Below are 21968 nucleotides of genomic sequence, written 5' to 3'. Positions count from 1 at the left end.
TATGGTTTGTTTGAGAGAGTGAGTTTTTAATGTGAATGTTGATCAACTATGCATGAATGTTCGTTTTTTCACTAATGTGTATTTTTATGAAAATGTCATTTTTATGAATATTGTACTCTGTATTGTTTGTCTTTGATAATTGTTTTGAATCTTTGGTGAACTTTAACCAACGAATCTATCAAAAAACTTTCTTATAAATAAAAGAGATTAAATCTGTGAAATTCCCTTTCAAATCGCACTCAGTTTAATTCTTAGCGCATAGACTTTGACGCTAAATAGAAATTACAGTACTAGCTTTCGTGTTGTTTTATAGTACTTCACACAGCATAGCACGTGGATCAGTACGGCACACTTTTATGTGGACATAGTGAAGTATATGTCGACCACTGGTGCTATGTAAATATTTTAAATTGTTCTTCAGTTGGTAGAGCGTTCTCTCAGTGGTTGCCCTGTTAATGGTGTGGCCACATTGTAGCTTAGGTAATTTTTGGGGGAATGGAACAATTGTTTGAACAGCATTTTATTGAAATATAGAGTGTAAACATGTTTGCGTCCTTTGACCTTACTGACCACGTCAGTAATGAATGCTCATATTTACACTGAAGATACAGACAACAAACATGTTTGCATCTTTATGCCTTACTTAGGACCCATATTTTCAACTGCAGCATGCTGCCGTCACAGGCAATTTATGGGTGTTCTGTGGTATTGTGTTGTGTGGTCCTGCAACAATGGCACAGAAGCGCAGTGTTAATGGTTGCAGCAGAGATGGCCTGGACATTGATGTTCTACTAAATACTTTCCTTCTTGAAGGCTGTTTGGAGGCAGATTTACAAACATCTCACGCAACACAGCACAGAAGACAAAAAAACTGTGCTGCATTGCACGAGGAGAAGAGAGCGTCATATGTACAGAAACATGACTCTCCTCCCCTCTACCCAGTGTTGGCACTGAAATTTGCTGCTGAGCGCCACGCACACACTTTTGCACCATGGTGCAAGGGTGTCTGTATGAGTCTAGCATAGGTTTTGTACTTGAAGGATGGACTTCAAGTACAAAATACTATACTCAGACTAACTTTAAATGTTTTCCCACTTTGTAGGTGTGCTGTACAGTGCAGCACACATACAAAGTCAGAAAAATTAGAAATACTTTCATTTCTCCCTCATAGAGTCCATTTGAAATGGGCTCTATTTTCCCACACTAAACCCGGTCTACTTTTTTCGGTAAATGCAGTTTTGTGTCAGAAATCTTGGGTGGTTGCATGGTGCACCACCCATCATAGGCCCTCTTGGAGCTAAAAAAATAATGGGTAAAGCTGCAAACAATGTAGTGACTATGTCAAGCGAAAGCACTGAAACTCGCACACTGGCTGGGCCTTGCATCAAATAGGTTTCTCTAACCGATCTACACTTCAGTTCATCTTTAGATAGGAGACCTGCCCTAAATGCCTCACAGCTATTAGCTCATTATTATCAGGGCTCCTGGTTTTATGTTTTTTTTTTTGCATTTCTGTCTGTATTTATCCATATTTGGTTTTGCTCATTTTATCTGTGGTAATCCAAATTCATTTTGAGTTTTATGAAAAAATGAAGCCAAGGTTATCATATTTCCACATTTATTAAACTGATAAAAGTACACTTTAAGTTGGATGCCTGACGAGTTTGAATGATATAAACACCCATAGATAATACATCAATGCAGTTGTACGAAAACATGAACATTTTAGTATCAAACGTGTGCCTATCTGCAGATGTGTAACCCTCATTCCTAATTTTTTTCTCTTTTGTAACACCCTTACCTCTCAATCCAGACAGCTATTGGCCTGGTAGTCATGACTGACTAAAAAACAACAACCTATTATCGGTTTTATACACATTTAAAAATAAAAACAGGAAAATAAATTGTTTTCTGTCTGCATTTATCTGTAAAAATCAATAAAAACTGAAAACAGTGTGATTTAATAATAATACAAACCCCTGTGTAAAAGGCTGTCTATAATTTCCTTATTGCAGTTGAGTTGTGACTTACCGCTGTTCAAATGTAATCTCTACAAATGACATAGCTGCTCAAATGTAATAAGTTATTACAATGGACTGCTAACGCTACAATGCCTACTGCCAGAGGCAGCAGCCAAGGAAAAAGGCATGCCATGGAGCCTAATATAGCTGCGATTAAAACAAGGAAAACAGCGACTGGGTTTTCCTCCTGATCTGTGTTTAAATTTTTTTTACATTCATCAGCAGAAAATAGCTGTTTATGGCAGTATGTTTATTTTTTTCCTCACTATAGGTTGTTACACAAAATATGGAATCTCTGCCTTTTTCTACATATTCAGAGCCACAGCATTTCTTTTTACATTAAATTGATTCTAACATTTTTGCAAAAAATGACTAACTGTCTTTTTGTGTTTTTAATTTCAGGTACAGATTCTGCTTCTATTATTCTGCTCAGCAATGAACATGAAACCAAATATTTACGTAGTTTGTCGGACGGGTAAACTTGTGACCATGTATTTATTATAAGGAACTAGTTTACCCGTCGCGCGTTGCTGTGATCTCCTTAGAAAGGAAATTCAAGGAAACTCGTTATGATAACATTCAATTTACATTGTGTCATTTTTATTGAAACTTATTTATTTTAATATGGAAAACATTTCAAAGTGTCGTTTTAAATCTATTTATTTATTCGAGTGCTTGTGGATACACGATTTTTTGTTTTTCCATCTGGTGCGTACATCAGTATTCGAAAGATTATGAGGGCCCTGGGGGGGCCGATATTTAAAAAAATGTTATGCCTGAAACCTTTGCGGGAGTGTACTCACCAACTTCCCAAAGTTTCCTGGCGATCGGATGAATGCTGTTTTAATTCTATTTATTTATTCGAGTGCTTGTGGATACACGATTTTTTGGTTTTTCCGTCTTGTGCGTATATCAGTATTCGAAAGATTATGAGGGCCCTGGGGGGCCGATATTTAAAAAAATGTTATGCCAGAAACCTTCGTGGTAGTATACTCAACAACTTCCCAAAGTTTCATGGCGATCAGATGAATGGTGTAGTAATGCATAAAGGACAAACAGACAGACAGACATACCTTCTTTTTTATATATAGAGATAAAGAACCCTCTGTCGTACATTAAAAGGATGTTGCAAGTCGCCTCGGAGATCCATTACCTTATAAAATAACTCCGCCTTTGGGCATTTTCTACTGTATATTCTTGGAACCTCTCAGTGACATACAATATATTTATATTATATGGCAAGGGGCTCAGCAATGTTTGGCGTTTTCCAATATGAATCATGCGAATTTTGGCCTGGGTTATAAAATGTGTCCCATTTAATACTTGATTGATCAATAAAACAGCCTATGATTCGCACAATTAGTGCTGTTTTCTGATGTAATAACATTCCAATGCTCCAAAAATCAAAAGCTTGGCCTTAGGGAGGAATGGATCAGCTCATTCACTGCATTACTGTCTGGGCTTTTTTTGTGTGAGCCATTCCTGCCTGCAGGGTGTATTTTCCAAGGCGTAGTTAAAACCGCTCCACCCACTTGTGACTCGTTAGAATTTAGGCCTTTATTTTCTTCATCCCTCAAAGTGTCAAATGGCAGGCTTTTCATGAGACATATTTACCATGTTTTTAACTTCAATTCTCAAAGGTGTGGCACTCTCTGGTTAATACTTGTTTGCGAGTTAGTGGGAGGGCACTGCGCAGAAAGCAAACTGTAAACGTATTTCACGGTAACCTACGAGTTCTCGGGCATCTGACCAAGAAAAAGCTGATCTGCTTCATTGTGATGAGAAATCATTCAATTTTTTTCGCTGTCTGTTGTGTAGAGGCTCACCTGTTAGATCTCAAAGCACACAAACACGTCACATTCATTCTGAAAGGATATATAGGCTTTGAAGGGGAGGCTCCCCCCCCCCCCCCCCCCCCCCAGTAAGCATATCGAGAGAGTAACGCAGCACTTTCCTCTGGGGGAGAAGCAGAAGAGGAATCAGGAAAATGGCGTCCAGAAAATAGCTGGAGATCGGCTCGAGCGAAGCGGGGACGCAGAGATGCTGCGAGTGCCTGCAGAAGTGCGCAGCGGTAGCCCTGCAGCCCCCTGCGATGATAATCCCCGACGAGAACCCAAGTAAGTGCTAAACGGGAGAGAGGGGAAGTGGCGCCACCGCAACGACGCGAGCAAGCAAAACAAAACCGAAAGCGCGCAGACGGGGGCTGCCATTCAACCAAAGCCACACCCCACTCTCCGGTCAATAGCGGTTTGGACGGGGCAGGGGGCAGCTTAATCAGCATAGGCGCCGCAGAGAAGAAAGGAAAAAGACCCACAATAAGCGCAAAACGGTGGTCTCAGAGCCAATGGGAAGCCAATACTGCACGGCTAAAACCAAACTGAAGGCGCCTCAGTGGGGGGCCTCCATCTTGCCGGAATCACATGCCCCCAAATTAGACCGCGGCAGATAACAACAATAGATGCAGGGTGGTCATTAACATCCGCTCAAGTACCGCCACAGCGCCTTAAACCTGATAGCGCCGAAAAGAGCACCAACAGAAGGAAGGACGCAAACGCGAAGAGCTCACTGATGACATCTGTACCAAGTGTGACCGTAGCGAGTTAAGGCTGAGGGTACAGACAAGACAAGAGCACCAACAAACAGATGGAGATAAACCCAAAACAGAGGGAGACAGAGCAGACGGAAGCAGGACCCTGCGCGGCTGAAAAGAAACTGCAGGCATTCAGTGGAGGCCGCCATCTTGAACAATAGCGTGGCTGAAACGAAACTACAGGCTTTTCAGTGGAGGCCGCCATCTTGATAAAATTGCGTGTCCCAGCAACTAGCCAACTGCAGGCAACCACAATATATGCGGCGAGTCCACCGGAATACAAATCAAGTGCGGCCAATAGCGCTTAACCTGTTCGATGCTAATGACAAGGCCAGCTCGTCATGAGGCACGGCTGAGCTGTGCTTATGACGAGCTGGCCTTGTCATGAAGAATGGTATTCTAAGAATGTTAGCGCAGGACGGGAAAACCCCTTAGCAGCCAAGGTGTTAAAGGCTGCTAGTGCTGATAAAAACATTAACAAAAGGGAGGACACAAACGCATACGTTCATAAGTAGTACCCCAAGTAAAAGAACCGTCTGCGAGTACGGAGTACAGCGCAAGGAGGAGACCCCAACAAGACCTCGGTACCTCATCTAATCCGGCTCTGTAGCTTAGTAAAACTACGTAGGGGCTACTACGGTATATGCAGCGCAAACAACAAGGGCCTCGCAATTAGCCCACTTCCCAGGAGAAAAGGGGAACATCATAGCTGAGAATAGTGGTACAAGTGCGGAGCTGGCAGGAGCAAAGACCAGGACAAGGTCCATCCGGGAGCCGATATAGACTGGATCACCAAACGACAAGGAAGGGGCAACCAGAGTCAAGAGGAGAACCACCCAAGCCCATAATCACACAGCAGAAAGGTGGCAGACTAGATAGCTTCCTAGCCAGAAGAGGTTTCGCAACGATGGCTGGACAAGAGAGCAAACTATCCAACGAGAATAAGAAATACAAAAAGGACCCACCGGACTCACCGCTAAAGCAGAAGCACGATATAACACTGGACATGATCCTCAAAAAAATTAATGAAGGAAACAACCTGGCTAAATCCACTAAACAGACAATAGACAATATGCAGCTAGAGCTGGCAGCCATAAGGGCGGACCAGCACAAAACGAACAGCAGGATAGACGTTGCGGGAAAGCGAATCAGCGTCATAGAGGATGATAATGCCCAATCAAACAAGGATCTACAGTCCATCTCTAAGGTCTCGGTCACCCTTCAGAAACAGCTAGCAGAACAGGACGACCGCAGCAGAAGAGGGAACATAAGACTGCTTGGGATTCCTGAAGGGGAAGAAGACAAATCGAGATCCTGCATAACCCTCATAGAAGATCTAATACCACTACTAACAGGAATCAAGTGTGACAGACAATTTGAATTAGACAACGCATACAGAGTGCCATCAGTCAAACCGTCACAAGGACGCGGCCCACGGTCAATCATATGTAAGCCCTTAAGATCACAGCAAACAGAGGCGATCTTTGTGGTAGCCCGGAAAAACCCGAACCTAAGATGGAACGGCAATAAAATAATAATAACGCAAGACTTCTCAAGGCAAACAGTGGAGACTAGAAAGGGATTCCTAGCGCTAAGGGGAAGAATGAGAAGAGATATCATCTTCAGCTTTGCGGGGCCAGCAAGAATGAGAATCACAGACAAATGGCGAACATTGGTTTTGAGGAGCCAAGCGAACTGAGAAAGTACCTCCAAGGCCCAGCCCCAGAGGATATGGAAGCCCAAGCCCCAGGAACGGCAAAAAGGAGAGCATCACCAGACAACACAGGGGCTGGCGGTGCTGAGGACAACTGATGCATCTGCGATAAGTGACAGGCAAGATAGCCATTGAGGGCTGCACGCCCAAACTGATCAAGCACGTGTCCGACCAACCAGACCCGCCAACAGGAAGGGAACACAGATCTACACGAAATCCACCAAACCAGTCATTGACGCATCGCTAGGTGGCAGCTATAAGGCTGTCCAACACAAGGTAGTCACCAGGAACTGTAACTGCTGGGACTAGTTAAGGCTACTTAGTGCGCAAAGAGAAGAGGTGCCGGGCCAGACCGGTCTGAACCGACCAGCGCACAAAGCCTATTAACAGACTAAGCTAAATGGGCGGGCGCAAAAGCAGCTTGCTGGATGCCTTGCTGCACCGAACTACCTCAAGACACAACATCCTACCTCAAAACATGCAGCCTCACCTCTCCAGTTCATGGCCAGAGGGAACAACCGCACAGCACGAACATTTGCATATCCTTTAACTGTTAAATGTTGATTGAGCTCTCCGGTTAATGACAAGCGGTGGCACAGAGAGAGAGGGGAAACCGTTAATAGCCACATTCTGAACCATAGAAGCTCGGATCCAGCTCACCACAAGTCCTCGGGGGGAGGTGGGGAGGGAACATTGCTGACGCACGGTCGTAGTGCAATTAGTTGGGGGTGGGGGAGGGGAGGGAGGGTGACTGGGGGGGCAAGGGGGTTCTCCAAGTACAGTTTCTTTTGTTTTCTTTCTTTCCTTTTATCTTCTCTTCCCTTATCTTCTCCTTTTTCTTCTCGGACAGATGCAAACGATTACTAAGCCCTCCAACGCAACCGATCTGGGCCCATATGCAGGGCGGCTAGATACTCAAGATCCTCTCACTAATGGGCGATACCTATCTTAAGAAATGACACAAACGAAGCAAACCCAGCTACTTTCAAATCTCAAAGTAGTCTCATTCAACGTTAAAGGGCTCAACCACCCTGTCAAGGGAAGGAAAACGATAGAGTATCTGGCAAAGCTAAAGAGCGATGTGTGCGTGCTCCAAGAAACTAAACTGTCAGCAGAGGACGCACAACGACTGAAGGCGAACTGGATAGGGCACACTTTTTGCTCGTCAGCAGTGCATAAAAAGAGAGCAGTAATTACACTAATAAACAAGAAATTCAGACTAACATTGCATGAGTGCTACGCTAACGTGGAAGGGAGAATGCTAATAACTAGCCTCAAACGAGGGGAGGAGACGATCCACATTGCCAATATTTACGGCCCCAACACAGAGGACAACGCCTTTTGGAGTGGCTGAGAACAGGCTGAGTAAGCTCCCCCAAGATGACCTACTGATTGTAGCTGGAGACCTCAACCAAGTACTAGACCAAGCCACAGACAGACACCCGCAAAGAGTCAGCCACTGCTCTCATGGGCTGAATACCCTGAAGAATCTGTGCGCCAAGCTCCAACTTAGGGACACCTTTTACTCTCATCCACACAACTCATACAGCAGGATCGACTACATCCTTATCTCAGCCTCACACACTCACCTTATAGAACACACAGAAATTGCCCCAAGAACAATATCAGACCATTCACACATCAGTCTAACGCTTAATGGGAGACATAACAAGCACATAAGCCGCAGGTGGAGATTCAACAGCGACATCCTTAAAAATCCAGCTAGTGTAGCCGAAATAGAGGAGACCATAAAAGAGTACTTAGAGTTCAACGATAACCCGGGCACAGATAAAGGTACTCTCCGGGACGCCATGAAGGCCACAGACAGGGGTAAAATACTTATCATCAAATCTAGAATGAACAAGGACAGACATGGAAAAAGTATTAGAGCTCGAGGTGTAGATTAAGGATCTAGAAATGCGCCATAGCACCAACCTAGCAGACAGGAACACCCTCACAGATTTAACTAGGAAGAAATACGAACTTAACAAGATTTTAAGTGAAAGGGCAGGTATGTGGATAAACAAATTTAAAGCAATAAACCTTTGTACAGCGAACAGAGCAGGGAAAGCACTAGCCTCATACCTTAAGAGCAAGCAGAGGCAACACACTATAGCGGCTATAACTGACACTAATAAGACTTCCCAAACATCAAACAAGGAAATCCTCAAGGTCTTGAAACACTTCTATGAGTGCCTTTACAGGGAGGACAAAAACCTTAAAGCAGACGGGGGAGCCAGCCTCCTAGACAAGCTAAGCCTACCCAAACTGACGGATGTACAAAGAACATTTCTAGAGCAAGACATAACTGGGGCAGAGATAGAGGTAGCAGTAGCAGCTCTTAAGGACAACAAAGCACCTGGCCCGGACGGTTACACGGCAGGGTTCTATAAGCACTTCCTCCGCCTAATCAAGCTCACAATGGAAGAGGTCTTCACGCACTGTATCCAAAAGGGGAAAATGACAAGCTCGATGGTAGAGGCCAACATAATAGTCATCCCAAAAGAGGGCAAAGACCCACAACATCCGCAAAACTACCGACCCATCTCCTTAATTAACGTAGACTGCAAGATCTATGCAAAGGTCCTATCAGCGAGACTAAATGCGCAGCTCCCAAACCTAATCCACAACTCTCAGGTGGGGTTTCTCGAAAACAGGATGTCCCAGGACAACACGAGACTCCTATGTCACTTAATAAACTATGCCTCTTCCAATACGAAACCAGCAGTCATGATCGCACTCGACGCCGAGAAGGCGTTTGACAGAGTATCGTGGCCCTTCCTTGACCAATGCGTGCAAAAGTTCGGGCTAGGGGAAAACTATAGAAGAATGGTGATGGCACTCTATTACGAACCGAAAGCCCGCGTGGTAGTCAACGGGGGGACCTCTGAGCCCTTATATCTGGGAAGAGGAACCAGACAAGGATGTCCACTTTCCCCAGCACTGTTCCTACTCTCCCTGGAACCACTGCTGACCATGATCAGGAATAACACTGAAATAAAAGGAATCCCAATCATGAGCAATACGGTTAAGCTGACTGCATATGCGGACGATATACTCATCACAACAGAGGACCCTGGCTCCTCGATAGCAGCCCTAATAACCACCATTGAAGAATACGCACAGGTGTCGGGCTACAAACTCAACAGAGACAAATCTGAATGCAAACCGCTAAATGTGCACACAACAAGGGCGGTATTAGGGAACTCAGGGCTGGCTTGGCAGAATAGTTTCCTGAAATATCTGGGCATTTACTTCGACAGGGATCTCAAATCAACACTCAACTACAATGAAAAAATAATACTAAACAAGCTGAAAGAGAAACTAGACTCATGATCACCCAAGTTTGTCAGCTGGTGGGGCAGGGTAGAAACAATAAAAATGATGCTAACGCCCATGGTTAACTACCTGCTCAGCATGCTCCCACTCATAACTACGGAGGACTTCCATAAAAAGTTGGATATCCTGACAAATAAATTCCTCTGGAGAGACGAGAAGCCCAGGATAAGCCTACAAAAATTAAAACTAAGCACAACCTTAGGAGGTCTCAACCTCACCTACTTCAAAACATTCCAGACAGCCTGTCTAGCCAAACAAGGGATATACTGGCTCTCACCAGAGCAGGAATACACGCCTGTATGGCTGGCATTAGAGAGAGTAATCTTAAAAGGTCTCGACCCCTTAGCCCTGCTCACAGCTAATAAACACACTGAGGCCAATAACACCATACTCAGAAACACCAAGAACGCCCTCCTCAAAGTCGACAAAAGAATGGAGAGGAGCATTAAAAACACAAGATGGGAATCTATCTGGTTCAACACTAAAATAAAATACAAAGACAAGATACTTAACATTAATTCCTGGTTTGAACTGGGCATCTCCACCCCCAACCAGCTAGAAAAGCTCAATACCCCGCTCACATTTGACTGCCTAAAACAAATACACAACCTACCAGATATAGAATTCTATAGCTTCCTAAGAATAAGGGCGGCCCTCACGAGAGCAGACCTAAACAAGGAAGTCCCATCAATCCTCCAATACATGGCGAACCTAAACAAAATCGGCCACCATACGTTGCACTTATACAAACTCCTGAGCCCGAAAACAAGACTAAACGCCAAAATAATAGAATATTGGGAAGCCCAACACACTAGGCACTTCAGTGAGAAGGAAAAGCTACTCCTTTGGACATCAGCAGCACAGAATAAAGTCACCCCAACCATAGCACAAACTAAATACTGGCTCCTCCATAAAGCATACTGGACCCCAGCCTGCCTGGCGGCTGTCGGGCTCTGTGATAGCGATCTATTTTGGAACTGCCATAAACAAAAGGGAGACTTAGCACACCTTATCTTTTACTGCCCTAAAGTCAAGACATTCTGGGGAAGAATAAGGGAATTCATAAATAACATAATGGGGTACTCACTACTACCAGACTTGCTAGGGGTAATCACCGATTTCATGGCTCCAGAAATCCAGTCAAAAGACGATAGCCAACTGAGTGACCTCCTGCTCACAGCGGCTGTTAAAACTATCCTAGCTAACTGGAAAGACAGGGAAAGCATCCTTCAAAAGTTGGTTCAACTAGATCACTTTCCTAAGAGGGGCGGACAACATAACACTAAAATACTCACCCAATTCCACCTCAAAGGGCGAGATGTGGCATTCCTTGGACAACTACCTGGGCTCTCACAAACCACCTTAGGCTGGCCACATGTCTCGGTACCCCACACCCAACCGCCTCCCAACGCAAACTCTGGTAGTATGGCTGCTAACTATCACGCTACCCTTCCTGTCCTCTTTTCCTTTCTTTCATTTCCCACTTTAATTTCCCTCTCTCGAATGTAATACATAAGACCACGAATGGCAGCAAACGCTAAAGGTCGTGAATGCCTATCTAATGTACAAGTGACAATCATATCTACTGTATGCCAACTGTTAACCCAACGGCGTCATTACGATACCAGTATTGCCTTCACTATCTCTGTACTGTATATGAACATTTTTCTAATAAAATCTTTTGAAAAAAAAAAAGAAAAGAAAAAGTTTTAGGGCCTGATTTAGATCTTGGTGGGACTGCGACAAAGTGGGCTTTTATGGCGGTATTCCTGTCCACTGCCCTGGCGGTTGGCCCACCGATTTAGATTCTGGTTCGCAATGGGAAAGAAAACTACCGTGGTCCTGCTGACTCAACCTGGAATTTGCTCCACACCCCTATGGCGGTATGGGCTGCAACAGCTGCTTCGGGACTCCAGCCAGGATTCCTGCCCCCCAGATTTGGATGTGGGCTGTTTCTATGGGAATTCCGGTGGGAATCCCTCCTACTTAGAGTTGGCAGAATGAGATGTAAAGATTTGAAAACTCACCTTTTCGGGGTACAGCCTACGATTTTGTCATCTACTCTTTCACCCAGCCCCCCCTTACCTGCTGCACCTTGAAACTTATATTTTCAGGGTTATGATGGAAAATCGGCTTTTTAGGCATAAACGTAAAAGATTTGACATTTTGATTTTTACGCGCTTTTCACATGCAAAAGTAATAGGGACAAATCCAGTTATTTTTTTTCTCTCCACATGGAAAATACCTTCCGCATGGTGAACTTACTTTCCCTACATCGCACCAAATTTGGGGATGTTTCCTTTATCGTCTCTCTCTGAATTGGGTTTTACACCTGTCGCTTTCATGAATCATTTTGTGACCATTTCCAGGTCTGGAATGCGCTGAAGAGGTGTTTGTGGATGTTCACAAACTTCCATTGCATCCTCTCCCAGAAGAAGGAATTTCCTCACATGGAAACCTCCATGGGACGAACTCCTTTTACAAGTGCGGAAACAACTTTTGAGTATAACCAAAACTAATTTTGCACCCGTAAAATAAGCTATTTTGCACGTTTAAGTCAAACTTACATATGAAATTAACTTTGTGATTCGAACCAGGTGAAATATAGCCATGGTGACGCAAGGCTGTCCAGGATGGCTTATGTTTGGACTGTCCTTCGTTAGATTCATATATTTGGCTGTTACACTGAGATTTGTAACTTTCAACGTACACCCATGTTTTTAAAAAAAAGAATGAATTGGTAGCATTGATCTGGTAATGTTTTGGGTTCAGTGTTTATTGAGGCATACATGGGATGAACACACACAGTGATGGGTCAGTGGCTTAGAAGCAATTGAGAAGAAACTATTGGTGGGGGGGCGAGAACTGAATGTTACTACTGAAGAAGACCTTCCATTGCCATAGACACACATACCTGACACTGGTGAGAACAGAGTGTTACTTGTCAATCGCAAAGTCCCATATAGTGGGGGCAAACTTGTCACGGTAGGAGTGGTAATCAAGCCGACGGCATAGACCAAAAAAGGTGTGTAATCTTTTTTTTTACTGTAATTTCAACTGCTAGCCAGTAGGGCATCTTCCAGGTGCTATGCAACACACAGCATTTTTCATTAGTGTTCCTTTCCTTTTTTAATTTGATTTCTCCAAGTGTCTGCTGCCTCTGCTCACCAGGTCATCTTGGAGATCAGGCATGTCCCTTTGTGGTTCTGATTTCTGCCATGCTGTGAAAAATGACAAAAACATATGAAAAGTTATTGGCATTAAAATGGGTTCATTAAATGAAGTCAGAATATGTTTGCAGATGCAGAACTGCTTTTGGTATTTAACCCCTCCCATCCTGGTGACGGAACCGCTCCGTCACCAGCCTCGGTCGCGCTGTGCTGGTGACGGAGCGGTTCCGTCACGGCCCGCTCGGTGCGTCTGCGCTGGACGTTCCATTGAGCGGGCGGGGCCGTGACGAAACCGCTCCGTCACAAGCACAGCGCGCCTGAGGCTCGTGACGGAGCGGTTCCGTCACGAGCATGGAAGCGCCGCGCGGCCCCCCTCCCCCTTAGCGCTGCGGCGGAATTGCCGCCGCAGCGAAGGGGTTAAATTGATGATCACCATGCTGTGGATCAGCACCGTGCACTAGATGTACTTAAGAGTGGACTGGACATTTCTTAGGCCACTCACTGGAATCTGCAACAATAAGGAGGGCTTCAAGGCAGCAGCAGGCCGGAGGCACTACAGCTCTCTTTAGTCTCACCATAGTCCAACCCCCATAGGCACCTCAAGCCAATGCACTGCCCTGCTCCATCCGAGGACAAAGTGGTGGTGCATAGAGGGACTGCTGGAGCGGTGTCGCCTCTGAGGGATAAATTATATACATCTATATTTGTAATTCAGGTCCTGGCTCATTCCCATTCTTTACTTGTAGGTATCCCAGCCACCCAATGACTGTGCCAGAAACTGCTTCTATTGGGTTGTACGACCGAACAACGCCGGAAAATACATTGCATGCCTTAAGCACGCATTTTTTTACAACACATGTTTTTGCAACGTATTCCCTTACCATGCATTGTTTATATATATACATATATATATTTTTGGCACAAAGAAATAAATATCTGCTAACCTGATTGAGTGGGCTTGTGGATCTGCTTTTGTTCATATCCCGTTGCGTGTGGAATATTTTTATTTGTATATGTATATATATATATATATATATATATATATGTATATAGACAAAGTATGTTTGGGGGAGACCCCCTACGCCCCAAACTTACCTTAAAGGCATGGTAAAGGCATGCGTTGTAAAAACATACAAGTGGTAAAAACGTGTGCTAAAAAATGCGTGGGTAAGTCACAACGTGGTAAAAACTTTTTTGTAAAGGCCGTTTCCCCTTCTATAGTATTTGTCTATTAGCATCTCCTCCCATGCTGTAGGGAGGCAACAGTGGCAGGGTGCATGGAAGCCGGAATCCTGAAGTGGGTGGGTGAGTGGGTGGCAAGTGTCAGGAAACATAAACCAGGCTGTTCATATAACTGAATTAAAAATGTAAGCATTCTCAATCCCACAATGTTTCTTTGCCTAGCATATATTTCCTATCTCCCTTGTCTATAGAAACTTACTAACAAGCGGACAACTCACAAATTTACCGAGGTAACTGTAATTTCCTTAAACGTTTCTTTGATGAAGTAGAGAAGATCATAGGCAGAAAAAATCTTCAACTGATTGTTGCGAAATCATACAGTGAATTTTTCAAAAACTCACACTAATCAGATTACAGGAAAACTAAATTGTTATAGTAACACCGAATGTTTACACGTTTGTAGAATTAAATGCCGAACGTACTGTGCCTCCCCATGAATGAAGCTGATCTGATGTGAGAATGGATTCTCACGACTATTACCAATTTCGGTTCGAGGTGGAGGCCATTCGTTATGGACAGAAAGAGGTTGAAGGTTATGAAGTGTGAGGTGAATCAGGGGTGCTAAGTAAGGTGGTGGTGGTGATGGAATGACAAGCTGAGCAGACTGGCACGTGTGAAGAGTGAGGCGGTCTTCACCAAGTGGAGGTCGTGGAGGCAAGGCTGGGGGGAATCTCTATTCAAATCTGAGGAACTGGTACAGAGGGTGATTATACACTGTTTGGCCCTTTTTAGGTTTTGCCTAGCCAATGCGTACGAAGTACGCATGCGCTAGGAAAAACCTAATGATATCTGTGTGTGGGGACTGGACCGTCCCCACTCTCTCATTGGCTGGCTCCATAAATGGAGGCTAGCCATTGGGAGAAGGCTCTGTCCGTCAATCGCGGACCAGATTCGGGGGCGTTCCCGAGAATTTTTGGCTTTTGGCTACGTCAGCCGAAAGCCTGTTCTCGGGAACGCCCCCGAATCTGGTCCGGCATTGAGCCGGCACCCACCTTCATTAAGCACAGCCTGCGAAACTCAGGCACTGACAGTGGAGGCTGGGAAACCGGGTTTGAGTCTCGGCAGGATGCTTAATCTCCCCGTGCCTTAACAACATGAATGTGTCCGTCTCTAACTCAACATGTGCTCATGTAAAGCGCTCTAACCCCTTCGGGTCTCGTTAGCGCTATATACAACTTTTTTTTTAAAAAGCTTTAATGTGTGCTGCTTAGCAGTGGCATCGGGAGCGGGGGGGGGCTCCGGCGGATGGGTGGCAGCATACTCTTCACGCCCCTATTAACTCCACCATGTGGGAGAAGCTCCGTAGCTCACCTGGGCAGTGCTCGGCCTCTCTAGTTCTGCAGGCCAGGGTTCTAGTCTCGGGCCTACTAGATAGTAATTTTACCGAGGTGTTTATTCAAAAGTGCCTCTTTGTGTTCACGAGTGGCACTGCTAGTTTGAAGCATTACATATTAATTAAAAGCCCCACTCTCTTCTTCGGGCCACAGGGATAACGTGAGAACTTGTGGGGCAGAGTGCCTATGATAGATAAGGCTCTTTGGTCCGGTTATAGTCAAAGTCTGCTAGACAGAAATTTTACTGATGGGTTTATTTAATATTACTGATGGGTTTATTTAATATACAGCCCAGCCAGGGATCTTCTTTTAATTATTTAGAACTAATACAGCCTAAGCTGAGGATTGAACTCTGCTCTCCACCTCCAAGGTCGGCAGCTTTATGTGTTATGCCACCTCTCCTCGCTTCACTTTGTTTCCATTGCGTGACCTTTAAGTGCCCCTGGGGCACAAGCAGGGGCCTACTAGAGTGCTTCTCTATCGGAATGCACTGTGCGGTCCCCCGGGGTATACACTATGCGTCATGTTTTCTGTTCCGATTGGTCATGCCTTTCCACAGTTGCCACAAAGCCTAGCAACCGTCAAGACAATATCAGTACATCCCATCTAATTGAGTTAACTTCAAATTATCAATTTCTCAGTTCTCGAAATAAGGTATTCAAGCCAAGCCGGCTGTTGCGTGAAGAAAGTTAGGCAGATGCTCTTAAATATACTATACACAGAAGATTCGTTTTAAGGTTCCTCTCAATATGCAAAAAAAAGAACTAAGGATCGATCATGTATCTATAGAGCTATCCCGTATATTTGTTTCTGCATTTCAATAGTAGGAATGAGTGTATAAGAGAATCGGGTTGCCTTTCACCTGATTCACTTGTGCCAAAGTAAATAGTGGCCAAATGTGTTGGCAGAGTAGACAGTAAGGCTGGAGGTTGGGACACCCAGTTACCACTTGTTGGCTGACCTTTCATGCAGGGTGAGTACAATAGAAAGTCCTGGACAATGAATGTAATAATTATGTGGAGCGCTGTCTCGTGCACTGTGAGGCTATCGGCAGGGCTTAAGCAGCAGCAAGTTGAACCCACTATTTCAAAAGAAGGAGTTTGTGCAGGTTTTTTTTTTTTTTAAACGGGTGGTGGACACTGTCCCTCATTTTTAAGGACCAAGGCTTGTTTTTCATCCTCGGACTTCATCTAGAGTAGGAGAGACCGGAAGGAGAGGAAGAAAGGAGGAAGAGAAAAAATAGGGAAATTGTGATAAATGAGAAAGCATGGATGGAAAAGAAACTGCGAAGTGAGATGAAGAGACAGGCAGTGTGGCTTGCTGGAAGAAAGGTGTGAGGTGGAATCCAGTTTAGACAGCCTTGGTATTTTTCTAACATGGCATTTGTAAGTGCCAGTGGCGGGCTCTTAAAAAATCTTTAGGCCCCTGCACTTATTTATAAATTCAACCCTAAATGGAGTACATTACTGTGTGCCACTTTTACTGTGTGTACATGTGTTGTGTTTGCATAGCGCAAACATTCCCAAAAGACAGCAGAGCAGTGTACAGGCTCAAAGGAAGAGAGCAGCAGTGAAAGGTGGGTGTGAATGCCCTCATTCTGTTTCGAACAGTAGTCACACAACTACCAAGAGGCCCTGTGTGTTGTGGCCCCACACGCTTTCTGTTGGCTAGGTGAGTGTCTTTGACAGGCGTACCTATTGTGTTTTTTTTTTTTTTTTTTTTGGTCGAAGCCTACATCTTTTGGACCTTCGGAAAGCGTCCATGAGAATGCATTTCACCCATTGCTTGCCAGTGGCTTTGTACCTCACATTTTCTTGCTTTTATTTGGACTGTTCAGCTTGAGTTTGTCCCTTCCATTGCCCAGTCAAGTCAAGTATTACACCGTCTCCTCCCTCGGGACTCGCTCCTCTCTCCGAACTTTGCCTCGCAATGCAGGAACATCTCTGCCAGCAGCAGCAGTGCCGACCGGTGGGGCCGCATCCCAGGCTGAGCTTTGCTGGGAACCCGAGGAGTGGCAAGGGGTCAGCGGTGCCAACGGCAGGTCCTGGCTCTGCAGTCATGCAGCTCCCAGGATGCAGGACTTCTGCTCATACTCTCATCCCGTCACTCACTCTTCCCTTTCACCACTCTCCTTCTCTCACCGCCTCTCTCTCTTCTGCTCATACTCTCATCCCGTCACTCACTCTTCCCTTTCACCACTCTCCTTCTCTCACCGACTCTTCTGTTCATACTCTCATCCCGTCACTCACTCTTCCCTTTCACCACACTCTCCTTCTCTCACCGCCTCTCTCTCCTCTGCTCATACTCTCATCCCGTCACTCACTCTACCCTTTCACCACACTCTCCTTCTCTCACCGACTCTCTCTCTTCTGCTCTTACTCTCATCCCGTCACTCACTCTTCCCTTTCACCACACTCTCCTTCTCTCACTGCTTCTCTCTCTTCTGCTCTTACTCTCATCCCGTCACTCACTCTTCCCTTTCACCACACTCTCCTCTCACTGCCTCTCTCTCTTCTGCTTTTACTCTCATCCCGTCACTCACTCTTCCCTTTCACCACACTCTCCTTCTCTCACTGCTTCTCTCTCTTCTGCTCATACTCTCATCCCGTCACTCACTCTTCCCTTTCACCACACTCTCCTCTCACTGCCTCTCTCTCTTCTGCTCTTACTCTCATCCCGTCACTCACTCTTCCCTTTCATCACACTCTCCTTCTCTCACTGCTTCTCTCTCTTCTGCTCATACTCTCATCCCGTCACTCACTCTACCCTTTCACCACACTCTCCTTCTCTCACCGACTCTCTCTCTTCTGCTCATACTCTCATCCCGTCACTCACTCTTCCCTTTCACCACACTCTCCTTCTCTCACTGCTTCTCTCTCTTCTGCTCATACTCTCATCCCGTCACTCACTCTTCCCTTTCACCACACTCTCCTTCTCTCACTGCCTCTCTTTCTTCTGCTCATTCTCTCATCCCGTCACTCACTCTCCCTTCAACACACTGCTAACTCTCTCCAATGCACCACTCTCTCTCACCCTAATTTGTTTTTCCTTCTTGGCTCTATCTCTGTTCATTATCCCTCCCCGACTCCTCCTGATTCTATAGAGCACTTTTCAAAATTTTTTGTAACCATCGTCCATTTGCGTGAGATTACGCTATTTGCATTGTAAATGACAATGGCATTAATTTATCTGTTTTCAAAACCAACACATAAATAAAAAATTTGTCATTGACAATGCCAATCGCTCTAACTTTGTCAAAGGCAAAACCATAGCATTGTAAATGCTTGTTGATGTTTGCAGGCAGTGGTGGAGTTTAATCAGTGTTTCGTAGGTGTGGTTTAGTGGTAAACTGAAGACCTATTTTTAGGAGTTAAGTGGAGCAGAGATGAAGAAATAAGAGGAAGCTGTTACAGCAGTCCAGTTCACAGAGGACTGTAGCAGTTATTTGTTGATTAGAGCCAGGACTCATGCAAGATTATATGCTCCATGGTATCCACGGTGGAGTGGTTCTAGTTTTGTGGATAGAAACAGATAAATATATGGCATGGCAGCGATTCATGCATTGCTGCTCGGTCTCAGAGGACTGGGTTCAAGATTCTTCAAGTCCTCAGGCCAGGCAGTGTGATTGCCCCCATAAACCTGTTGTGTCAGGGCCATCCTTTATACACCCCTAACAACTTGCGAGATAGGGGTCCTTTTGCTCTCTTCCCTTGCCAAGACACAGCTGGCAGTATAATGCACCACCTTAGTGCCGTCTTCTGATGCATTGCTACATTGTGCCGTGCAGGGGCATCGTTGATTTCAGTAAGGTTTGTACTTCTCGTGTCTTTGATTATTTTGTATGTTTTCCTTTGTTGGTCTGTTTTGTTGCAGGCTGCTTCCATCTTCAGCTTGTCCTCTCAGACCTGTATACCATCACACATCTTTCTTCAAATATCATCCACAGGCTTCTGGTGACCGCATCTCCCTCCAGGAATACGGAAAGTATTGAGTACCACTAGTTGCATACATTGTTTGCATGTTGCTTCTACCCTTAATTGTTCCTTAACGTAGAGAAATCCCTGGTGATTGAAGGTACTGAAATAGGTACAACTGTTGGTGTTATTTGTGTGTCTCCCCCCCTCCCCCATATTTCCCTTTGTGTGACAGAAGAATCCTAGAGTGCCTCCTTTCATAAGGGGTTGGCATTTAGTGGGGTTGGCTTCTAGTGGTCGTTGAGAATTGTTGCTTGTTTTGGAAATGCTGATTAAGTGGCGACGGGTGGGTGGTAGAGAAGCATTTATGAGTGAGAGCTACATGTATTGCTTTCAAAGTCGACTACGCTTTTAGAAAAGGAGCATGGGACAGTTGATTCAAAGGGTAACAAGATTTGTAATGGATTGTTTTGAGTGCAGGGAAATCCACTTTCGTCCATTGAATTCATGTGTGTTGTCCTAGATGTATCTGTTCCAGCTGAACACTGGCCTCTAGGTTATTTTAGACATCTATATTAAAGATTAACATATTTCCAATAAACATAGATTTTTAAGTCAAACCCTCAAAAGCAGATTTGATGAATGCTTGCAATTTATGGACCCACTGGCAATCCCTCAGGGTAGCATTGCTACCCATTGTTCTCTTGCCCACCACGCCACCTCAGTTTGGACCCAGCCTTATGAAAATGAGTCTTGAACCTGCTCCAACAGGAACAGTCAAGCCCAAACTGCCAGACTAGGTCTGCACCTTTTGTGTGTTTCATTCATTGATCTTTAAGTCATCATGGGAATATTGCACTGCCACTGGGGGTTCCAGCCCAAGCCATAAGGCCATCTGAAGAACCAGGGGAGGTGGCCGCAGAAGAGGATGAGGGGAAGAAGAGTATTCCTTCCCGCTGCTGGTGCATGAAATTATCAAATGCACGGACAAGTACAGCCAGGATGTGCACCAGGAGCTGAACGTGTTGAAGAACAAGTTCTAGAAGATTTGCAGAATGATCGGTCTCATGTCAGGGATCGACTTGAGCCCTGAACAGCAGCAGCGGAATCTGAGAGATCAGGGCCAGATCAAGAATGAACTCCTGCAAAAGTACAAGACGCTCCATATGTTTAAATCCCCAAGGAGTAGACCTCTCATTCACAGCCTTGCAGAACTGAAGCTAGGATGTAAAGCAACTGGTCTCCTCAATTCCTATAGAATAAAAACCTATACACATCCTTTGACTTGCAGGAACTTTATTTTTGCTTTTTATGTGTGCCATCAATTCAGATTTTTGTATTGTATTGTATTGCATTTATATAGCGCTTACTATCTCTGACGAGGCGACAAAACTCTTTTTCAGCGAGTAGCACGATACTCCGGAACCCATATATTTCAGGGATGCTCAAACAGGGTATCAAGTATTTGTAGTTTAAATGGCAACTGTGCAGTTTTCTTGAGTCCTTCATTCTCCTAGTTTCGGATACCTCTGCTTAAAACTCAGAGCTCATTTTTTACACTTTTGATTTTTTTTCATTTATACCAACTATGATTTTTGTAAATGTCGTTCTATGTACTTTTAGAAAATGGGGATGATAAGTAGGGGGATTCTCATCTGCATTACCCTCTCTAGGGTTCATTTTGAGATGGGTGTTGTTTAGAGTGGATTATCTCTTTAGGCATTGACCCAAGCCTTGGTCGTCACTTGGCACACATAGGTGATCACTGTGACTCTGTCATCATAGGTGTAGCTTGCCATGCTGACCCGGTGGCAGCAAGCAATTGTTTTTAACCTTCAGTTTTAACCTTCGGTTTTCAGGGACTGTATCCGGACATATCTTCCATTAATGAAGACCCACCCAAAACAGGAAACATCCTTTACAACGCAACTTTTACAACGCAGTGCCTTTACGACGCAACTAATACAATGAAAACCATTACAACGCATTGCACCGGGGGGCGCTCTAGGATAGAGAATAGATTTAATTTACTATCCAACACCTTCCCTAGTGTCCACGGGGACTGGAGTTGGAATAGTAAATTAAACTATTCACTATCCAGCACCCCTAAGCACTATGCGTTGTAATGGTTTGCGTTGTAAAAGTTGCGTCGTAAAGGCATGCGTGGTAAAAGCATGCGTTGTAACGACGTACATACCCCCAAACTAAAGAGAAGCTCTATTTTCCCTCCTGTACCCTGCGCCAACCGGTGTCACCTCTATTCTCCCTCAGTACTCTGTGCCACCCTGTGTCACCTCTATTCTCCCTCAGTATTCTGTGCCTGCCTGTGTCACCTCTATTCTCCCTCAGTACTCTGCGCCTGGCTGTGTCACCTCTATTCTCCCTCAGTACTCGGCACACCTCTATTTTCCCTCCGTACTCTGCGCCAACCTGTGTCTCCTCTACTCTTCTTCCGTACTCTGTGCCACCCTGTGTCAACTCTATTCTCCCTCAGTATTCTGCGCCTGCCTGTGTCACCCCTATTCTCCCACGGTACTCGGCGCCTGCCTGTGTCACCTCTATTCAGTCTTTTCGAACCACCCAAAAGAGTCCAGCCAATTATTAATGTTGATCAAGTTCCCACTGCATGACAGCAGTGTTGTTA

General features: G+C 44.9%; 1 protein-coding gene across 1 annotated transcript in view; it reads right to left on the bottom strand.

Moving 5' to 3' along the window:
* Positions 1 to 12523: 12523 nt before the first annotated feature.
* Positions 12524 to 21968, bottom strand: part of LOC144753541 (uncharacterized) — an 869206-nt gene continuing 859761 nt past the window's right edge. The window contains exon 23 of the mRNA XM_078641195.1: positions 12524 to 12885. Coding sequence (XP_078497321.1) covers positions 12849 to 12885 — 37 coding nt within the window. The 3' untranslated portion in view covers positions 12524 to 12848. The remainder of the gene's footprint in view (positions 12886 to 21968) is intronic.

The sequence above is a fragment of the Lissotriton helveticus genome, chromosome 5_1, assembly GCF_964261635.1.
Source record: "Lissotriton helveticus chromosome 5_1, aLisHel1.1, whole genome shotgun sequence".
NCBI classification, from domain to species: Eukaryota; Metazoa; Chordata; class Amphibia; order Caudata; family Salamandridae; genus Lissotriton; species Lissotriton helveticus.
Note: the sequence above shows the minus strand (reverse complement) of the source record. Positions and strands in the feature narration are given on the sequence as shown.